Genomic DNA, 22198 nt, shown 5'->3' on the forward strand with positions numbered 1-22198 from the left:
AGCAAAGTACTCTCAATTTGAAACAGTTGTACTGCCTCCATTGTTCATTCTTTCTGTATATGTGTACAGTGGTGTTTGTGCATGAACCTGCATCCAGGTTCGTGCACGAACACCATGCATAAGGTCTGAAACAGTGACTTCGTGTAAATCTTGAGGTGGAAAAGTATTTCAATTTCCAAGGGAGAAAGAGAGAAAACCCATATATTCCAGACCTCATTTCAATAGTGAATCCAGTGGCATCACAAGAAGTTATCCAATGTGGGGTAGTCTGGGGTCAACTACATAAAAAAATAATTTGGATTCCAAATTGCTTTTAACCTAAGTGGTTTATAAATCAGACAAAATATATATGTGTTTATTTAAAACAAACATATGAATATATATAGATAAGAAAAAATACATTTATTTTTTATACAGTAAAATCAAAAATGAGAAACTTTCTTCCAGCTAGTAAAAATAAACTAAATAAACATATTAATCCAGTCCAAAAAAGAATGTACTCTTGTGAATCCTCCATACTGATTTTGATTTCCACAACCTGCAGGACTTCCCCAGCTCACAATTCCTTCAAGCATCCAGCGTCTTTCTCTGACAGATTCATCAAGAAATACAATTGGTCCACCACTGTCACCACTACATGCATCTGATTTACCTTCCTTATAACCTGCACAAAACATATTATCTGTGACTGAAAGGGGAAGTTCTTCTTCTTCATATCCCTCTTCACACACTTTGTGAGTAACAACTGGCAGAACTGCTTGCTGAAGAGTGTCAGAATAAGACCTGTTTTCATTCATACCCCAGCCTGTAACCTAAATGTAAAAAAGTTTATAGCTTTAGCTTAAACTTTCATAAAATTATGACATTTTTAATATATTTACTGTGTTTATTTTTATTTAATCAAAATTCACATCCTGAATGTATGGATTATTAAAAAATAATGGAGCTAAAATTACATAAATTAAAACTTAGCCTTTGAATCGCATGGAAAAAGTGCACCCCTTTCTGTGATTCATCGTGTATAAATAATAAAATCACTTCTGATCAAAGAGGAAATGTATTTATAGGATTAAAAGGTAATTTGCCTTAAAAATCCAGAAGCAAAACTGAAACAGGTTTCACTTTATGTATCATTTTGTGTCTCAAGTATTGCTGTTGTGGTTACATGTTCTTAGTTTTCATAGTTTTAGTTTAACAATAACTTGATATGCAGAGATGAGCCAAGAGTCTTGGCACTGGACTTTTATTAACACATTGTCAATCAGTTTGAAATATCACGTGGAGAAGAGTTGTACCTTTTATAAAAATTGAACTAGTCTAGTGATGCATCTCAAGTGCTTGAGTTTAAAATTTAATGTTTAAGCTGCCATATTTGTCATAACTTTCTCTGGAAGTTTTACCTTAAGTATATTAACTCTGAATTTGGCAAAACTGCTCAATGGCTATGCTTTCACACGAGTGACTGGTAACTGGAATTCAATGGATATTAACCCTGCTTAGCCAAGTGGTCAAGCAGGAGGCTACATAAGTACACATGCTTTGGGTGACTGTGGTTCAAGCCTGCATGACTACTAAATATGGGGTATCCTGGCAAGACAGGAGTGTTCTGATAACCTATATTCAGTTTTCAGAAGTTACTTTAGTGAGAAGGATTATCATCAAAACTAGTTTTACTCGGGTTAGCCATGATGTGACCAGAAGTTGTCCTCCGGGCTCAGTGATTGGCTCCTTTGCTTGGACTTTAAAAATTTTGACGATATAAAATTAACTGGCTATGCTGATCACTTGACTATACTGAACCATGGAAATTCTAGATTCTTGATAGAATCTCGAGCCTCAGTTTTTGAAAATTTATTTAATTGGCCCAAGATGAATAAACTTTAAATCTCTTCAATTAAAACAGTGCAGATTCTCCTGAAAGGCCATCTAAGCATGAATAGATCTCTGGTTGTGAGGGGTAAAGTACAATCCTAAACGGGTATTTGGGATTATACTTGGAGGAGTGTTTAATTTTTACTGAGCATGTCAATTTAAAAAAAAAAAGATTAGGCTGTTATACTCCAAGATCTGAAGAGTCATTAGAGTTGACTGGAGCATTAAAGTATGTGCACTTAACTATTTGTCATCATAGTCACGTCTGGTGCTTGAGTACACAAAATTATGAATTTAATCATAAAGAAGCATTTACTTCAAGCTCAGCTCTTTGCTCTTCTATATACATCCCAAGCTTGTCGCACAGTCTCTATGGAGGCTTTGCAAGTGCTGGCAGGAAGACTTCAAGTGGACTTGATGTTATTGTCTGGAATGTTATATTACACTAGAAAAAATATAAGAATGACAATTTCAGGCATTTCTTCAATCTCTGTTATTAATCAACATTATTCTAAGATTGATTTGAAGAGGGTGAGAAGAAGAGGTTGTAACTGAGTTGAATAATGTCTGGCAGTCAAGGTGGGAGATGAGTGAGACAAACATTTGTGTTCTTGCCTAGAGTGGATATAATTGATCCCAAGAAGAAACCTTGGCTGCAACTTGGCATGAAGGTCACGTTCCTATTGACCTGGCATGGGCTAGCAATGAGGTTCCAGCTAGGACATTATGAAAGTGGGCAGTTATGAAGAGACCTCTGCTCATATATTGTTCAGTTGTGTAAATTACATAGATCTTAGATCTGGCTTGGAAAGAATTATTGGCATATTAGATGAAGACAATCTACAAATCATGTTCACTAACCAGAAGCCCTTTGCTTACCTAAATGAGCTTATTTCTAAAGTTTTTAAACAGAGGATACAGTTTAGAAGCTAGATAGTAGAGCCCGCCTCTCAGTGACAGGGATGGAAACCCAATTCACTAGGATAAGTGGGATACATTGGTCTATGCTCTGTTCCATTTAATTGGAGACAAGTAGCAATGTCCTCCTATTTAGTTTATTGTTTGTCATTTATATTATTAGCATTAGTAGAGGCATTTGATGCAAGAAAGCAAGCTTATGCAGCATCAGCCAAAAAAAAAAAAAAAAAAAACCCTTCCACTTCACCCCTCCATTCGTTATAAGCAGTACAAATATAACGTTTCTTTATTATTATAATTTGCTTGATTTTACAGGCTACGTTTTCATTTCTTTCGATAAATCATTGTTTAAACAAACTAATTAGCTAACTAATTTCATTGCTGAGAACGTAACCCATATTTTTAACCTTGTGTCTTTGGGAAATAAATTCCCACTTTACTAGTTTTCACTTTACAAGCGTGCACTAGGAACAAATTAACTCGTAAAGTCAAGAACTACCTGAACATGCAACTGATGGATTCCCAGTGGGCTTCTGGGATAAGAATGAAAAATCAACCAATTTATTCACAAATACATAAAGAACAGCTTTAGCTTTCATGAGTTTTATTACTAAAACTCGTGAAAATAATATTGTTTATTTGTGATATTTCTTGAAACATTCTTCTACACAAAGAGCTGGCTTCTCTTGGCACACTGCATAATAATAGCATGTTTTGCTGCATTTTTTATTTCTTGTACATGCTTGACATGGCTTAGTCAGGCATGATTTTTTCTTCAGTTGGTGGTATAGCCTCTAAATAATGAATTTCACATTCAGACATTTAGAATTACATTTAGAATTTTTTCTCCAATCAAAGATTCTTTTGATTGCAGCAATTTTTTTCGGCCATCTGATGGTTTTTCTTAGCGCTGAATAATATGAGAGCACTTGATCCGATTAATCTATGCTGGACATTCTGCTATTGTAATCTCAAATTATGTTTGGTTTTATCGAAATTTTTCCATTCCGGTTGAGTACCTCAACCATTTCAACATGTATGTTAAAAATAGCGAGAACTTCTCTTTTATCTCCCACTTACATACTACAACAGGGCCATTTTGTTGCCATGCAACTTCCCTTTTCTTCAATTATCGCATCACTAAATCTTTTGGATTTTCTTTTCTGTTGGTTCATAATGTTCCACACACAAGTTTTTCTAGCAGACAACAATTTCATCAGAGCAACGGAATTATAAAAATTGTCCATATACAATACATATCCCTTGTCTAAGTAGTCCTCAAATAAGTACAGCACAACTTCAGCAGTATGACTTATGTTTTGTTCAGTTTCTTCTGATTTACCAGAGTAAATTTTTATATTCATAACAAAGCCATCGGACTTGCACAGTTCATAAAGTTTCATTCTGTATTTGTGCTTTTTATTTTTAATGTACTGTCGGAAATTCATTCTCCCACACCATGTCATCGACTAATCAATACAGATTCGGTACGTAATTATTGTGCATAACATTGAAATGATTAAAAATCGGTCTTACTTTGTATAACCTGTCAGCAGATTGATTGTAATGAATTATCTGTGAAGTGAAAATATTGTAATATCAACTGAAATCTATTTTGACTCATAAATGATCACCAAAACATAACATTGTAGAATGTGCTTGTACTCCAGTAAGGCTCTATTGAAGGAAAAGAACAAGGACTTTGTAACAAAAGTCCAAGGAACACTTTCATTTCTCAGATGTCAGTGTCTTTCCATCTTGCCGACCTGGCAGATTTTCACAATTGTCCACATTTTTCAGTTTCTTGCAAAGCGTATAAATTAGATTGTTCAACTAATAATGTAACAAACTCTTCCAAAAAATATAGGTCTACCAATTTTTGCACACTAAATTATGTTGTGTCCGTTTTCAAACCAACATTCTCTTCAAAAATAAATTGTGGATCATTCCACAAATTGTCATTATTTGACGTACTTGCCTGCGGAGAATTAGGATTATCTTCAGGCTGGGAACTCGCTTCATCTTTGCTATCCTCACTTGAATTGTCAGAAGGTTCATAATTGTCACTGTCGGAACCAGGACTGTATGGCTCGTCAAAAAGCTCTTCAGATTCTGAGTCACTCATATTAGCATTGAGCTCAAGCTCTTCTTCGGTCAGTTTTAACTGGGTTTCAAACAGTCTTTCAGGAGTTTCCTAATTTGGGGTTCTACGAAAATTCCATAAGTTTGGCATACGTTAAATTAGGAAACACTTCTCAAGTATGCAAATCCGTTACCTTCTTTATCCAGTCCCTTCATGAAATTTGGGGTCCTGCTAAAATTCCTTCCATAAGTTTGGCATACATTAAATTAGGAAACACTTCTCAAGTATGCAAATCTGTTATCTTCTTTATCTAGTCCTTCATGAAATTTTTCATTAAACCAAGTTTGATGTGCAGGGGTGGAAGAAGAACCTTGTTTGATTGCACTAAAGGAATATATTTTACATTACACTGTCCTGGTATGAACACGTCCCCCTTGTCCCAATGTTGCACAACAATGTTTTTCTGTCGCATAGCTGTCCCAAAACACAATATTTTGTGAATCCCCCCCCTGCAAACCAATAACCTTAAGATCATTGCATATGTTCAAACCATAATCCTAGATTTTAGACATGCTTTCATGACTTTCTTTAAGTCCAACTGAATGAAACACAAACTGATGGAATTTCATTGCCATTATGAAGCAGAACTGCTTTAAACTTAATTTTGAGGCATCTATGAATAAATGCCATTCATCTGACTTATGCGCAACACCTAGTTCTTTCAGTAGTCCAATAATGTCTTTGCAAAAACATATACTGTCCTCTATATCAAAATACAGTTGAACTTCCCTATAACGAATTCGGTAAATCCAGCGAAAAAATTCATTATAGAGAAATTTCGTTATACAGAGAATATCTTTTTTATTAAAAATTGTTATTTAATTAGAAAATGAAAATGAATCTACATTTATTTTTAACGTATTTTATTTCAAAAACACTTATTTAAATTACGTTTACACAATTTTCGCCGGTAAGTATCACAAATTAAAAAAATCTGTAATTTTCATTTGCACAGTACAATTAAAAAATGTCTGATTCTCAAAGAAAACCTCACATTTGTTCAGAGCATTAAAAACATTATCAGGAACATTTTCACAAAACTGTAGACCCATACGAACCATTTTAAAAGCATTAATCATTTCTTTGCGAGTTGGCTTTTTGACTGGTTGTTCTGGCGCGTCATTGTTAATTTCTTCGTGATCATGGTCGGCTCTAACACTGTTCAGCAGTATTTCATCTTCATTTGGATGTTCTGTTGTAGTCAGATCTTGATCTACATAAACATAACTGTCCAATGTTACTTCATTTTTGATGTTTCCAGACGATTCTAATAATGTCCAAAAGTTTTTCAGTTGTGAAAGGGGCAATTCATCTTGTTTGTCCAGTTGTTGTTCGACTTCTGTATTCAATGCAAATCCCGCTTTTGAAAATTTTGAATAGTGTATTCAGTGACATCGTTTGTCCAAACTTTTGCCAGTTCAGAGATGCAATCTCTAAGGTTAATTGTAACCTCCAAGTTTCTATTTTCTGATAACACATTGACAATCTTCATTATTATTCTCTTTCGATAATGAAATTTAAAATTTTTAATAATGCCTTGGTCCATTGGCTGGAGTTTTGACGTTACGTTTGGTGGTAAAAACAACAACTTCACACTTTTAAGTTTGGCAGAAATACTGGCAAGATGTGCCAGACAGTTGTCAGTTACCAACATGATTTTCCTTTTTTCTTTTGTTATACGCCTGTCTAGTTTTAATATCTAGTCTTCAAAGATATCACTTGTCATCCATGCTTTTTTTATTAAAGGTGTAGTCAACTTCCAAAGATTTTGTGCCTCTAAAACATCTTGGGTTTTTTGATTTTCCGATGACTAAAAGTCTTAATTTTTCACTTCCTGTCATATTTGCCCCAACTACCACAGTGATTCTTTCTTTGCTTTGTTTTCCGCCAAAACATTTATCATCCTTAAAAGCAAGTGTTCTATTCGGTAAACATTTAAAGAATGAACCCATTTCGTCAGCATTAAAAACATCCTTAGGTTCATATTCTTCCAAATTAATTGTTCCTCCAACTGTTGTAATCTTCTTCGCTTACATTAACACTTTCTCCACAAATAACCTTTTCCACAATTCTGTGGCGCTTTTTAAATTTATCTAGCCATCCAGTGCTTGCATTAAATTCTGTATATCCAAGGGACTGTGCAAATTTCAGAGCTTGTTGCTTAATTATTGGACCCGATATTGGTATATTCTTTACACGTATCATTTGCACCCATATTAGAACAGCTTTATCAACATCTACGTATATACACAACTTAATTCGCTTCTTGTCTGCTCCTCCTTCAATTGCATTTAAAATTGATTCTTGATTTTTTAAAATCATAGATCAGCTGCTTGCACGTATGCCATATTTCTCCGCAACATCTTTTTTCTTAAAACTCTGGTCAATATCATGAAGAATCTTTACTCTATCATTAATACTTAAACACTTTCTCTTCTACATTGTTTCTGCAATTGTAAAAATTACTCTACTGCAGCTCTTGCCAATACACACACTGCAAACTTCATGCACTGGCCATATAGTGAATTGTTAGTACTGCCTACTCAATGACGTTCACTTGCCAATTCAACAGTATCACGTGACCTTTCCTATCAATCACTTTGAAGAAATATACGACTTTATGAATTTCTTTTATTCTGCTTTCATTCATATATATACGAAAGAAAATTTATGGTTAATGTATTCTGTATGTTACTTTTCAGAAAAAAAAAAAAAAATAAAATACAAGAGCGTATAGCCTATGTGACTGATGACAAATTGTTCTAAAAGAACGAAATTAAAAAAAAAAAAAAAAAAATGATGAACACCATCTACTGGAAGTAGAGTTAGATGAGAATGGACATATATAATGATTGACAGGAAGGTCACATGGTACAGTTGAGGTGAGAAGTGAATGTCACTCAGTAGGCATTACTAAAATCCGACTATGGTAGCATTCTATGTATTGCCGCCGCAGCAACCTAAAGGTTTACCGCAGTGAATTTCGTTTTCCCCTAAGCCAACATCAATTTACAAATCTACCCTATTTATTGTAAAGTTTATGACCACTTTTAAGAAACCCATTTGGTTTTATAACTGTAACAAAAATGAAACAAAGACCGTCCTACGAGCGTCGATGGCCACAAGCATTCACTAAAAGGATGATTAATTCCAGATGCTAATGTGCAATTCAAAGGGAAGGGGACTGTATATTTGAGCGGCTGTTTAGCAGTAAATGCTTGAAAATCTTCAAAAATGCTTTTACTAATTTTTTTAAACATTTGTTATAGAGAGACTAACACTTCTCTATATGTGGTTAATTTTACATATAATTTCGTTTCAAGGTGCAATGTTTTGCAAAAAAATTCGTAATATAGAGAAATTCGTTAAATAGAAGTTCCACTGTATTTCGAAAAATTTTCATGTCTTTTTCGAAACACTGAAACCTATGTTCCTGCTGTGAGTATATTCCACTGCTGTAACTTAGAACCTAACAGCTCAGCTTGTTCTTTTGGCAAATTTAAGTCTTGGACCAAATCATTCAGCTCATCTTGTTTGATTAAATGTACCTCACTACATGAACTTACTGGCTGATAGTCGACATCTTGTGAAGTGGAGGGTTCTGGGAATCCTCAACCTGAACTTGATCACTATTATCTTCCCCACTACTGTTTGGAGGATAGATTTACAACCCTAAGAACATGTCACGATCAGTTAATACTTGGAAAACCTTGGCACAGCCTACAAAAATCCTCACCAAAAATGCTAAGTGTGCTCTCTTCAAAATGTAAATTGTTGCATCGGAATTTGAACCCAAGAACCATAGGTAGAAATCTGATTATGTTTATCACAAGAAAACCGAAGCCAAAACTGATTACTAAAATTAGAGAATTAGCTTATATCTGTTAAAATAAATCAGTATGTTACTGGCTAGATTATGCAAAATTGGCATATTTTTATAAAACATAACTCTCTCTATATTTAATAACTGTGATGTGATGTGAAATTATCATGATGATTTTCGAAATCTACACATAAAAGGTTAAAAACATCATTTAAGTTCTTGAAGGTAAAAATCGTGTTGGCTAGTGTAATTAATACTGCACTGAGACCAAGTTGTTTTAAAAACACGAATATGGCATCTGTGAATGTTGATTGGCATGCTAATAAAAAAAGCATGGGTGACAAGTGCTATTTTTTTCTGAATGGCTTCATAAAATGGACAAAAAAAAGAAAATAAGATCTTACTATTTTTATATAATGCTAAATTATCTAATAATAGATTTTTCATTTTTCAATAACAGCAAGATCTTCATGTCATCCCAAAAATTCGAATTTAAGTAATGTCAATTTATTATTTCTTCTTGCTAATACATCAAGTGTTTGTCAACCACTGGACCAAGATATTAGTAGCAAGTATGGATGTAGCATGAAATGCTGATGAATTATTTTAAAAATTTTATTAGCAGACATCATTTAATATGTAAAATTGGCCTGGAATAGTATCAGTGAAAATACTATACAAAAATGTTTCAATAAATGTGGAATTAATTGTGATACGAATACCATCTCAAATATTTCATTGCACAAGGTTAAAAAAGTTAATAAACGCATATTGAAAAATGTTTATAATTTAAAATTCAGTACAATTCAGAATTCTTATTTTAAATTCATATGTATTTAAAATTTTAATTTATGCAAAGTTTGTGTCTTCCTGTCATCTGCCAAGCTTTCAAAATCAGGGATATACTGTGATAAGGCCAACCGTTAAGAATCTTCTGAATGAAAGTCCGTAAGAGCACAGCAATTCTTCGTCTTTGTTTGTTTCAAATACGAAAAGGCCGATTCACATAGATATGTGGAACTAAAACAGGAATTTAAAAGTTCACTGGATTTTTTTTACATTTGGGTACTTTTCTCGGCAAACATATTTCCAAAACTCTTTTTCTGATGATCTGGCTTTTAGGAAGATATCTTTTCGCAATGTAATATTTTCTCCATGTGAAAAATCACAGCGATTTTTCTGCAATTTGTTTCATAACTAAGTCAACATTAAATGGATAAGAAATATATTGAACAATGTCTTCAATTGTTTTAAAATCACTGAATCTGGTTTCAAAATCATCCACAACATTCTCAATTTCAGAAATATATTTCTCACTATTAAATTCAAAAACAGGATATTTTTGCAAATGATCTTGCATATTTGCAAAATGGTCAATTTTTTTTTTTCTTTGAGATCCTTAGCCATTGCCATTTTTGGCTTTAAATTGCCAAAAATTGATATTTATATGCAAATGATGGTGAAAACTGGGTGAAATGATGGTGAATGATGGTGAAAATCTGCCAAAAAAGCCAGATCACACAACCACTCCACTGCTGATAATCATCTCCCCTTTGATCAACAATTTTTTTAATTTCATTCAGAAAATTTCGAAATCTCTGTAGAAACTTACTCCGACTCAGCCACCTCACATCTGAGTGTAATATCCGATCTGGTTCTTTTTCATTGAGTTGCATTTTGAAAAGTCTCCTTTGAAGAGATTGTCCTCTGATGGAATTCACAATTTTAAAAGCAATGCCCATAACACTTTTTAGTATTTAATCTTTTGCTGGCTAACACTTGTTGGTGGATGATACAGTGGTAACTCAAAAAATCTGGGAATTCATCATCCTTTTGGCACAATGCGATGAATCCATTAAGATGCCCTGTCATTGCTTTGGCTCCATATACGAGCTTAAATAGTGGTAATTTAATTTTTTCAATAAAATGTTTGAGTTAAAGATATCAACACCTCTAGTTCTTTCTTTTAACGAAACCATACCCAGCAGTTCTTCTCAAGAGGCAGAATCATCGAAAACCATACGAATAAAAACGCGCAACTGAGCTGTATCTCTGACATCTGTAGATTCATCCAGTTGTAAAGAAAAGGACGCACAATTAGCAATATGAGCACGCAATTGTTCACTCACATTTTTACTCATTTTTTCGATGCATCGCATCACAGTATTTCAAGATACAGTAATTGCAGATCTTGAAGGGCACTTTTAATTTCATTTTTGTTCTTAAAATTTTCAAAAAGAGAATCTGTTATTTCTAAAAATGCATCTTTGATGAATTGACCATCAGAAAATGATTTGCATTTTTTTGCAAGAAGACTCACTTTAAATGATGCTACAGTTACTGCTTTAGATTGTAAATTAGGTGTCATGAAGAAATTTTGTTGTGCGAATAATCTGGATTTAAGTTTTTCTAAGGTCACGCTATTCAGCGGAAAATCCGATTGGTATTTACCATGGAATGCGTTGAAGTGCTTTTCTAAATTTCCTTTTTTGGGTATAGCCACGGGAGCATTGCAAATCAAACACATTTTTCTTTCACCATTACAAAAAAGTATTCTAGTTCCCACTCTTGATGAAAATGATATGTTTTACTTTTTTTTCGTAGTATTTATTTTAAATCAAAAGGTATTAAATTAATGTATAAGTACTGTCCGGTTATTAAATCAGTAAAAGCAATGCTTACCAATTAAAACACTAAGTTGCGCGAACCAAAAAAATATTCTGTCTGAACAGCTAACGTAGGATAATTGATGAAGAGGATTCCTGAATGAGGAAGTTGTTTCCAAAATAACTGGACAAACACACCACCGTTTATTGCTCTGTTTGGTTATATCTTTATAAGAATCAGTTTTGAATGCCTTTGTGATATTTTTCTGAAACACATTTCTGGAGGTCACCACCATAAAACAATAAAAACAATTTACACTTTCTGGTTTATTGGGCTTTCTGTGGTCAAGGGCTGGAACCCCGATCTAATCAAGAAGCATGTGCTAGAAACTGCTGCTCCTGCCCACCTGGCTACGGAGGCACCTAAGTGGGTAGTAAACTCAATCTTATTGCATTTGCAATAATACCGACAGCTGGAATTCTGTGGGATTTTACGTTATTATGGTGAAATGTGTTTCTCCTTCAATGAAATCTTCAATCATGCAAAAAAAAAACAAATAAATTTTCAAAATCTTCTCTTCATTCCTATTTTTGAAGCTTCGTTGAAAAAAAAATTTTTTTTTAAATAATGCGCAGGTAGCAAAACCTGCTATGCAATATAAAATTTTGGTAGTATACCTGACCACGCAAATCGATGGATGACTGTATATTTAAAACTCGTCGTGATCGACCGAAATTAAAGCCACGATCGACTCATTGACCACCCATGCTATATTATATACATATTTTTTATAACTATGAAATCAGAAGTGGGATCATATGCATACTATTTGCATTTTTAGTACTTCCACATGCCTTTCTACACCAATTATCTTTGAATAACAACACAGTGTTTTATTTTCAACTCATTACTGATTATAAGAAGGTACTACTACTCACACAGCATTTAATAGATGCCAAATGAGTGTTTTAAACTGTAAATTTTTGTGATCAGTCTGAATATAATAAACATCACTAAGTGAAGGTTCCCCGACAGTTGTAGCTTCATATATCTTTTAAAACTAATTTTGTTAACAATACTCATCAAAATTATGACAAATCATTGCTGCCATCAGCAAGCACTATTACATTCCAGATATCTAACATAAGGATAGTAAAATAATAAAGGAAATATAATTCATACCACGCCTAATCTTCCTTCTATTAAATTTTCTCTGGTACTGCGATCTGTAGGAAGACACACTGGTTGAATCCTTGTGGTAAGCTCTAAAGGCGAGTCTAAGTGGATTAAGGCAATATCCGAATCAAACTGAGCAGGATCATAATCTTGATGAACTAAGATTTCTCGAACCTGTCAAATAATTTAACAAAGTTATTACTTAGTCTTCAGGGTGGCCCAAAAGTTCCTTAACCCATTTGAAATTACTAACTTTTTAAACTTTTAATGGAAACTAAAAGTGCACATGATTATTTTAAAATAATAAATTGGATAATTATTTTGTGTTCCTTGGAAATTTTATTATATGCCATTTATAAAAAACTACATCTTTTAAAGGTCAACCATCATTGTTTTTGACCAATTTTTGCTATAGTAGTAACATAACTGTGGTCAATATCTCTGGTGTTAATTCATTAATTCCATTCAAATGCTGTCTTTTAACTTTTTGATGTTTTGTGGTTTGTTAACAAACACTTAATATGTTCTTTTAGGTAACTTCACAAAGAAGAAAAAAAAATTCTGGGACTGATAAATCACATAAGTGGGCTAGCCAATTAATGTTCCTGAAGCAGATTAGGCAGTTTAGGAAAAGATCTCTTAAAATCCTCATTGTTTCTCTTGCTGTGTGGGCTGTGCCCCGTCACCCTAATTGAAATTTATTAAAACCATGTTTTCCTGTTGCAAAGCTGGTTCCGATAGTGGATCACCATTCTGTACCCATTACAGAACTGTTAACTGTACAGGGCTCCTCAAAGAAGTATTAATGATAATTGAGCAGAAATTCTACACCAAGATTCTCAATACCCCAAAATTTGCACAAACATGCTTCCTCACCCATCATCAATTTGATACAAAATGTTATCTTCAACTGCAACATCCAAGAGACCGTGTGTGAATTCTAGTCAGTTTTTTCCCTCTATCCACTGGCTTTAATTCTTGCACTAACTAAATTTTATAAGAAAAAGTCTTAAATCCTTTAAAATTTACTGATCAAAGATGATCTTGATTGCCTAATTTAGCTGAGGATCTCTGAGTCCATGTTTCACCATTTTCATTTACTTTCCCATACTTGCTCAGTAGTTGCTGGAGATCTCATGGATCGTGGCTGTCTGTTACTTCTTACCCACCTGTATCCTCATCATGAAATTGGGTAATAAAGTATAAAAAATAAATGAATATGTTAGTGCTGTTAACAACGAGCACTTTGAGGCCACACAATGGAGCAGTCATTTATAAAGTAAATTTTGCTACTTTTGCTTATTACTGAAACGTACATTTTTCCATGGCAAATTTCCAAGTATTATTTAAATCTGAAAATAATAATAAAAAGTTATGTTGTTGTTTGGTTTTTAGGAGCATTAGCAACTAAGGCCATATTGCTCCGGGGATATGCGGTGGTTATTCCCTGACCTTTCCGCATCCTCCGTATTTGGTGGTCATGGGCTCAAACCCCAGTCTAATCAAGAAGTGTGTGTGCTCCGCACTGCTGCTCCTGCCCACCTGGCTACGGAGGTGCCAATAATAAAAAGTTAGTCATTTCAAATAGTAAGGGACTTTTGGGGTACCATGTGTGTTATACATGGCTAATACCATAATTTTTTTGAAAATACACAATGTTTAATAAAGACAAAACAATATGGTCACACATTTACTCATACTTACTCCTCTAATCTGTACATAATCATCATCTTTTTCATCATTGCGATAATATTTTCCAAGATAGATCCTAAAGTCACTTGGCTTAACAATAACTGCAGTAGCGGTGTAGGTCACACAGTGAGCTGCAGTCACAATCCAGTTTTCATTAAGAATAGACCCTCCACATAAGAGAAACCATACTTTGAAATCGGGGATATAGCGTGAGATGGCTGCTTGCCAGGGCCACTGTCCAATATCTGTTGCATTTCCATTAACAATAAATGGTGCTCTTGGTGAATCAGACTGCCCACAAACTATATATTAGGAAAGCATATTAGAAACTATAATGTCATTTAATGAGAATTAAATTTTTTATATGCAAAAAGGACATTGCACGAATACCATTATAATTATGTTATAAGAAAGTGCTTTTGTGCCACATACTTAATTTTTAATTAAACCATGTGGTGTAAAAGCATTTTCAGCCCTCATATATATAAATAAGTTGATTAAAGAGCTTGGCATGTTACTGGATGATAATAAAATAACTTTCTTCATATTTTGCCAGTATTTAAAGAATATTAAATTAATGATTTTCATGAACTCTTAACGTTTAGTAACACACATTCTAAATTATCTTGACTTGGATATCTAAAGAACCATTGAACTGTGAGTATCCTCTGCAACTGTAAACAGATAATTTCCTTTACAAAATGAATAAGTAAACCTTAAAAGTACATTTTTCATTATTATTACAGTAAGAAATGCACTTTGTGAATAAGCTTTTTTGGCAAAATGAAATAGAAAAACTAGGATAAATTATTTTGCACTCAGAAATTGATCTTGAGTTTAGGCAAAATGTTGCCTGTTGTGCCATTAGCAGCATTGTTACTTCTTACCCACCTGTATCCTCATCATGAAATTGCTGCTAATATGGTTTCTGATAGACACCATCTTTTAATTTTTTTTTTTAATAAATTTAAATCTTCCCTTGTACTGTTGCTCACCAATATTCTCTAACTGATTATACAGTATATTCTGTTTTCAGTATGCTATGAATTTTGCACGAAATAGATTTTTTGTTTGGTGTTTAAAGATGCTGGGCAAGCAAAAGTGTCTATCTTCTTGTAGCTGACCCATGTTCCACATGATATCAATGAGAGTGTCTGATCTTGCTACAAAGTTTTGGCCCTGCAGGCTAAATGTGAATAGATTAAAAAATATATGGACATTCATGTTGCATCTGTGTTTCATATTGTGAGATTAGCTACCTTGAAAATTCTAAAAAATACAATAGAAACTGTATTATTATTGGTTTCTCTTGTTTATTTATATTTTTGATATTTTCTAATTTTTAAATTTAAAAAATCATAATAGCCACTGTTTACAATTCAGTAAACAAGTTAAAATTAATTTTTTATAATTAAAACAAAAGAAGATGTCTTACATACCACACAATATGTAGAAAATGAAAAAGACCTGGGAGTAATTGTGCAGTCAGATATGAAGTTTTCTGAGCAATGCAGACAGGCTGCAAGGGCAGGTTATGGGGTTTTGTCAATGATATATAGGAATTTTGCTAGCAGGGAAAAGGAGGTGATTGTCCCTCTGTATAAGGCAATGGTCAGACCACGCCTTGAGTACTGCATACAGGCCTGGAGGCCTCATTTTAAGAAGGATGTAGATTTGCTTGAGCGTGTACAGAGAAGGGCAACAAGATTGGTGAGGGGAATGAAGGGATCCTCTTACCAAGAGAGGCTTAAGTTCTGCAAATTGCAGTGGCTGGAGACTAGGCACCTGTGCGGTGATCTGATTCAGGTGTATAAGGTCTTGAATGGGTTGAGCATGCTGAATTCTGATGGGATCCTTCCACTTGTTCAGATTACGAACCTAAAAAGTAAAAGTAAAAAGGTAAAGTGCAGCCATTATCAACCCACTGCAGGATGGAAGCCTCCTCAACAATTCATGCTGAGGGAAATGGACCATAATCTGCCACGCTGGTCCAGTGCGGGTTGGCAGATCGACCGTATTCAGCAGTCAGGGGCTTGAACCCCGGTCTACTCAAAGAGCGTGTGCTACTGCACTCCTGCACCTGACCACTCGGCTACGGAGGCCCCTTACGAACCTAAGGGGGCATAAATTCAAATTAAGAAAGGACAGATGTAGAATAGATGTGCGGAAATTTGCCTTTAGCCAGCGGGTGGTTAATTGCTGGAACAAACTTCCATCTGTCGTTGTGGAAGTTGATAGGTTGAATAAATTTAAGGAGGAACTGGACAGGCATTTGGAGGGAATGGTGTGATTTTTTTTTTTTGGCTGATGCTGCATAAGCTCATACACCTGCTTTCTTGCATCACATGCCACTATTACTGCTACTACTACTACTACAACCACTTCAATCAAGAACAAGTTTGCTTTCTGCCACTCATACAGAGATGTTAAGAGTATTTTCATCAGATGAAAATCCTTGAAAATACAGTAAATCCTTGATTTTATGGACTAATAGGAGAAAGGGGCATCCATTATTGCTGAATGTCAATTAAATTGAAAATTTTTCTTTTTCAAGACCATGTATACTACACAATTGATAATTTAAACAGTTACTCTGTACTACGTAACAGAAACACTGAAATAAAGTTAATAAAAGATAAGCTTTTTATTTACCTTGACTTTATTGATTGATGCACAGTCAGTAGAAGATAATTTACCATGACTGTATAATGGTGCCAGGAAAAACTGTACTTACAGTCAAAGATGAGATACTGGCAAACCTTCAGGGTCTGGAACAGTATTCCCAATGAGTTCAGTATTCTTAACTGGTGCCTGGAAAAACTGTACTTACAGTCAAAGATGAAATACTCGCAAACCTTCAGGGTCTGGAACAGTATTCCCAATGAGTTCAATATTCTTAACTGGTACAGTGTGTGTTCATGCACGAGAGACTAGTTGAACTCACTTCAGCACAATCTACACCTATGCCAATTGAGCACTGTTGTACAAATCACTTATAAACTGCATCTTTGCAGTTATACTGATTGCTACTTTCATGCGCATCCTATTTCCAATCGAAACCCATTGCCATGCATCAGGAAAAATTCCTTAATCTGGCAGTCAATGCTGTGCCTGTGAAGTTCCCTCAAAAATAAAAGCTGTGTTAGCTGTTGGCTGAAGATAAAAATCTGAAATAACTTCCTAAATAAATCAAATTTTTACTTACTATATATATAGTTTTTGAAGTTACTTGTATATGGTTTTCCCAGAGTTATTGCATTTAAGAACTTCTCTGGTGTGACACGACTGTGTGTACTGTTATTTGAAAGTAATGCAACTTAAGTTTTTTCTTCTGTGAGCATGAAGACCATTGCATTTACTCTATGAAGCTGGAATTGTGCTTAGCTGTAATTCCAAATTTTGCTTACTTTTAGACTAGCTATTTAATGAATGAAAGATTAACCTTTTGGAGATGTCATTTATTTAAAAGTAGTGCAATACCAGTAAAACTCATTGCAGAGGCAAACTTTGGGCTGACCTTTAGAATAAGGTCTCTCCCCTCCAGACTGCCTCAATCTTAGGGTGTTTATCCCCCCTCCTGCTGTTTTAAAATAGGAAAACGAGTTCCTGATTTAAAAACAGTGGCAGGGGGGATAAACACCCTAACTAACACTAACCATAGCGGGTTAGGCATGTCAATCACTGCCTCCTTCTTCCTCTTCTTCTCACTGCTATTTTGGAAGGGGGACTCTGTTCTAAAGTTTTACCAAAGTATATTCTGTTATGAGCATAAAGAATTGTAGAATAGACTGCCTGTAATTATTTAAGCTTAACCTTGCTTTTTACAATAGCTGATGATACGGCTTGTATTTTTTCATGCCATATTCCTCACAGGTGCAGGCAAAAGACATACTAAAGTAACTTCTCTAAGAGCTTTAATTTCTGTGCAACACTCAAGATGCACACACTTTCTCTCTTTTTCAGTTTTCTTAGGGATCATGCAGATACACTGTAAATGAAGTTATAATAAAGAAACAGGCACAGATGAGCACTTAATGATATGATAGTGAGCTTATTTTAACAGACAGGACACTTGCTCATAACTCAAGAGTTCCCAGTTTCCTCTATTTCATGAGCACTTCAGAATATACCCTGGATCCAGTTTTTTTTTTTTTTTTTTTTGTCTATTAAATCCGATGTTCATTAAATCTAGATCCATGAAATTGACAGTTTACTGTATTTTCAGTGTGTGTGCACATGAAAGAGAGAGAGAGAAAGAGATTTGAAAAATTTAAGATTAAATACATTGAATACATTTATACCTGGAATACATGTTGGAGAATGGCCACTCCAAATTCCATCTGATTGACACCGACGTGTGGAAGAACCAATAAGCTGATAATAGCGAGAAGGACATTTAAAAACAGCTCTTGTTCCAATTTGGTTGTATCCTGTAGGTAGAGTAATATTTTCTGCCTCCTCTTTCTTTATTTCAGGTATACTATTTCTTGGAGCTGGTGGCATGGTAATGGTTAATCCAGCTGGTAGACGGGCTGTTCTAAACAAAAAAAAAAAAAAAAAAAAAATCAACTTCTACTGTGTCTGGGAGAGTTTAATAAAAACTATTTTTATAATAAATAAAATTCCCTCAGTTACAATTTAAACATTGTTAATAATATAGCTATGATGTAATAATATACATTTCAATTCAGTGGTGTTTGTAATTCTTGAGAAATGTCAACTAAAAATAAAGAACATGATGCCATTCTTAAGAATGGTATCGTATAAAGAACATGATACCTTCCTTATGTAAGAAAGGAGTTGTTGTTAATGTAATGAAAAGAAATAGAAAAATACCTGCTGCCATATACTCCAGATCGACGAGCAGCATTAAACTTTGGAGGGGGAAAATATTCAATATCTCCAAAAGCAGGTTGAGGAAGTGTCTTGCATGCTGTCACTAGAGAAAAAGTCAAAATAAAAGTTTAATTAACACAATTGAAAACTGTTTCATAATTTCGTTGAACATTTCTAGTGTGTGATAAACTCTAAACATATTCTTTAAGGAAGCATGCACCACATATTCAGTTTATAAAGTACAGCCATTCCCCGACTTACGTAAAGGTTGTGTTTGGCAGAACTCTGTGTAAGTCTAGTTTTACGTAAGTCGGAATTTCCCTAAATGCTTATGCAAGCTAAATTTAATTGAAGCAAAAAAGAAATGTTCGATGAACATGTAAATAAAATTATTTTTTCAATTTTTTTTATCTCATGCACAGGAAAAATTACAAAAGTACAAAATTACAAAAATTTCAAAATTATAAAATTACAAAAAGAGAGAGGAGACAGGCATAATGTCAGCAAGTTTTATCTTTTGAGTATTGCTGCCAGAATTAACTCTCCAGCTGATAAGCATGCCACTGCTGAAGTTAAGGGCTGTGGAGATTTAGAAGGGGTTTTTTCGGACACATCACAAAATTTCTCTGCAGCTGCAAAATCGGCACTGGCAACTTCACCACATACTTTAATGTTTTGGAAACCAGTGCGATGCTTGAACTTATTAAACCACCCGTTGCTTGCCACGAACTTGGCTTGGGGTTTGCCATACTTATCTTCATAAATACTTCTTGCTTTTGCTTGAATGGCCATTGGACTCAGGGGCACTTGCTTCTGAATTTGCTTTTCCATCCATATTATTAGTAGCTTTTCTATCTTCTATATAGCACCTGAACGTTGTTTTGTGATCACTGTTGATCTTAAATGCATTGATCCTTTAACATGTTCTTTTATATGCACACTGTCCTTTAAAATAGTATTCACTGTTGAAGCAGCGAGACCTAATTCTGTGCAATGACAAACTTTGTCCTGCTTCGTAATTCTTAATCATCTTTGTTTCGTTTTCTAGCATTGCCAGCACTTGCACTTTCCATTGGTCCCTTTCTCTTCACCATTGTAATAAGTAAATAGGAATGAAGAGAAGATTCTGAAAATTTAGTTATGTTTTTTATATGATTGAAGATTTCACTGTAGGGGAACTCATTTCGCCATAATAGCGTAATGTAACACCCACAGAATTCCAATTATTGGTATTATCACAAATGCAATAAGATCGAGTTTACCACCCATTTATAATAGATTGCACTAACAGAAAAGCCCAATAAACCAGAAAGTGCAAATTGTTTTTATTATTTTTGGTAGTGACCTCCTGAAATGTGTTTTAGAAAAATATCACAAAGCCATTCAAAATTGATTCTTATAATGGAACATACGATAACAATGAAAGTGTAGTGCAATTTAAATTATAAAAATGACCTTTTAGAGAGATAAACAGCTTAGCTATATAGTGAAAATTTCAACTTCCGAGGTCTTGGAAAGAATTACAAAAAAAAAAAAAAGTGTTATTGGGTTCACATCACGATATTTTAACAATCTTACATAAAGTCAAATTTCTGTAAGTTGAGTATTACATAAGCTGGGGAGTACCTGTACTTCATAAAATTCTCAGATATTTTTTAATTTTATCTAAAATCATTGTGACTTTTAATTTCGATGAAATATAAATTTTTAAAAACTTTATTCTTGCTATCAAGAGAAGAAAAGAAAAAGAATGTACATAACCTAGATGAAATTCACTAAATCAGAGTGGAAAGATACTAAAGAAAATTTTTAATTCCATAAATAATGCTGAATGTTTTTGCCGAAGTTTGCATTATATGAAAGCATTTTGATTTGATTTGGTAGTTGTTGGCGCATCGGCTTCTGTGGCCATATTGCACCTCCCAAGGTTTTTTGCAGTACTTTGATCCAAGCCCGAGGCGGGAATCGAACCCGCGACCTTTGGGTTGCCGGGCAGGTACTTTACCCACTCGGCTAGCCCGGTCGGCTTATATGAAAGCAATGGTTGCGACTTGCATTTTGATTTTTGAAACTTTTTTGTTTCAAAAATTGTTACCCATAATTGTTATTATGGGTAATGTTTTTAAATTTAAAAATAAACATCATAATTCTAGGCATCTCTTTTTTTTTTTCTTTTTCCATGTAAATCTCAAGCATGAGAGGGATTAGAACCTATAGTACTTAGTACCGTGCATGGGTTGGGGTTAATTCACTGAGCTACTGAGTTGCAAATGTTCTGCAAACTGCCTGAAAATCCACCTGGCTACCACTTTCAAAGAAATTCTAAATGATGTGAAGCCATGGTGAACAATACTACACTTGTGGTTTTTTTACCAAGTGGAAAAATCCCCAAGTGTGGTGTTCCTTGCACTTGTGCAAATTTTTGTAAATAGGTTTAGCTTTGCTTCCCTTAATTCAATGGATCTTTTGTGGCAATGATGGTGACTGCTCGTAGGGGTGAAGAAGATAAAATGACGAGTTCTCTGATTTCTTGTGGCAGTAAAACACTACACTTTGTCACTCTCAAAGTTTAATCTTGATTTTAAAATTCAAAAAGTTTCATTTTTTTTTTCTGGTAGAGCAGGTTGAATTGTGCTGTTAAAAAAATGCTTTTTGAACAGCACATTCAACTGAAATGATAAAATGATTTTCAAGTTTTTTCGAAAAAAAAAAAAAAAAAAACTATTATAATTATGAACACAGCAATTTATTTTTAAAGCTGTCATAACATTGGTAATCAGTAATTTTGGTAATTGGTAATTTTGAATGGAGGTACGTGAAAATCAGAATGTGCAACTAAAAATTAACACCTGTTATGAAATTTAAAAAAACTGTTTTCAATATGATTATAATGTTTTAATGTTACAGGTAAAAGTGTTGTATTGACCAGAAAAGAAAAAGAAAAAAAAAAAAAAAAAACGAGAAAGATTCATAATTGCCTGTACTAAAAATATCTAAGATCGGATGGCTTTCCCACCATGCACCAATATGTTACCGAGTTTCACACTGACATTGAGGGATTAAGTGATTCAAATCTTTGCATCTAGAGTTTGCAACAAAGACATTGGTATTAATTTAATCCACATAGACAG

The 22198-nt window shown here is 34.1% G+C and overlaps 1 protein-coding gene across 1 annotated transcript in view; it reads right to left on the reverse strand.

Moving 5' to 3' along the window:
* Positions 1-381: 381 nt before the first annotated feature.
* Positions 382-22198, reverse strand: part of LOC150086688 (clotting factor C-like) — a 163237-nt gene continuing 141420 nt past the window's right edge. The window contains exons 14-18 of the mRNA XM_090372690.1: positions 19068-19170; positions 18533-18768; positions 14244-14533; positions 12546-12713; positions 382-812 (exon numbers count right to left, since the gene is read on the reverse strand). Of these exons, the coding sequence (XP_090228816.1) occupies positions 462-812; positions 12546-12713; positions 14244-14533; positions 18533-18768; positions 19068-19170 (1148 nt within the window). The 3' untranslated portion in view covers positions 382-461. The remainder of the gene's footprint in view (positions 813-12545; positions 12714-14243; positions 14534-18532; positions 18769-19067; positions 19171-22198) is intronic.

The sequence above is a fragment of the Mastigoproctus giganteus genome, chromosome 4 (genome assembly GCF_048544385.1).
Source record: "Mastigoproctus giganteus isolate SK-2022 chromosome 4, ASM4854438v1, whole genome shotgun sequence".
In the NCBI taxonomy this organism is placed as follows: domain Eukaryota; kingdom Metazoa; phylum Arthropoda; class Arachnida; order Uropygi; family Thelyphonidae; genus Mastigoproctus; species Mastigoproctus giganteus.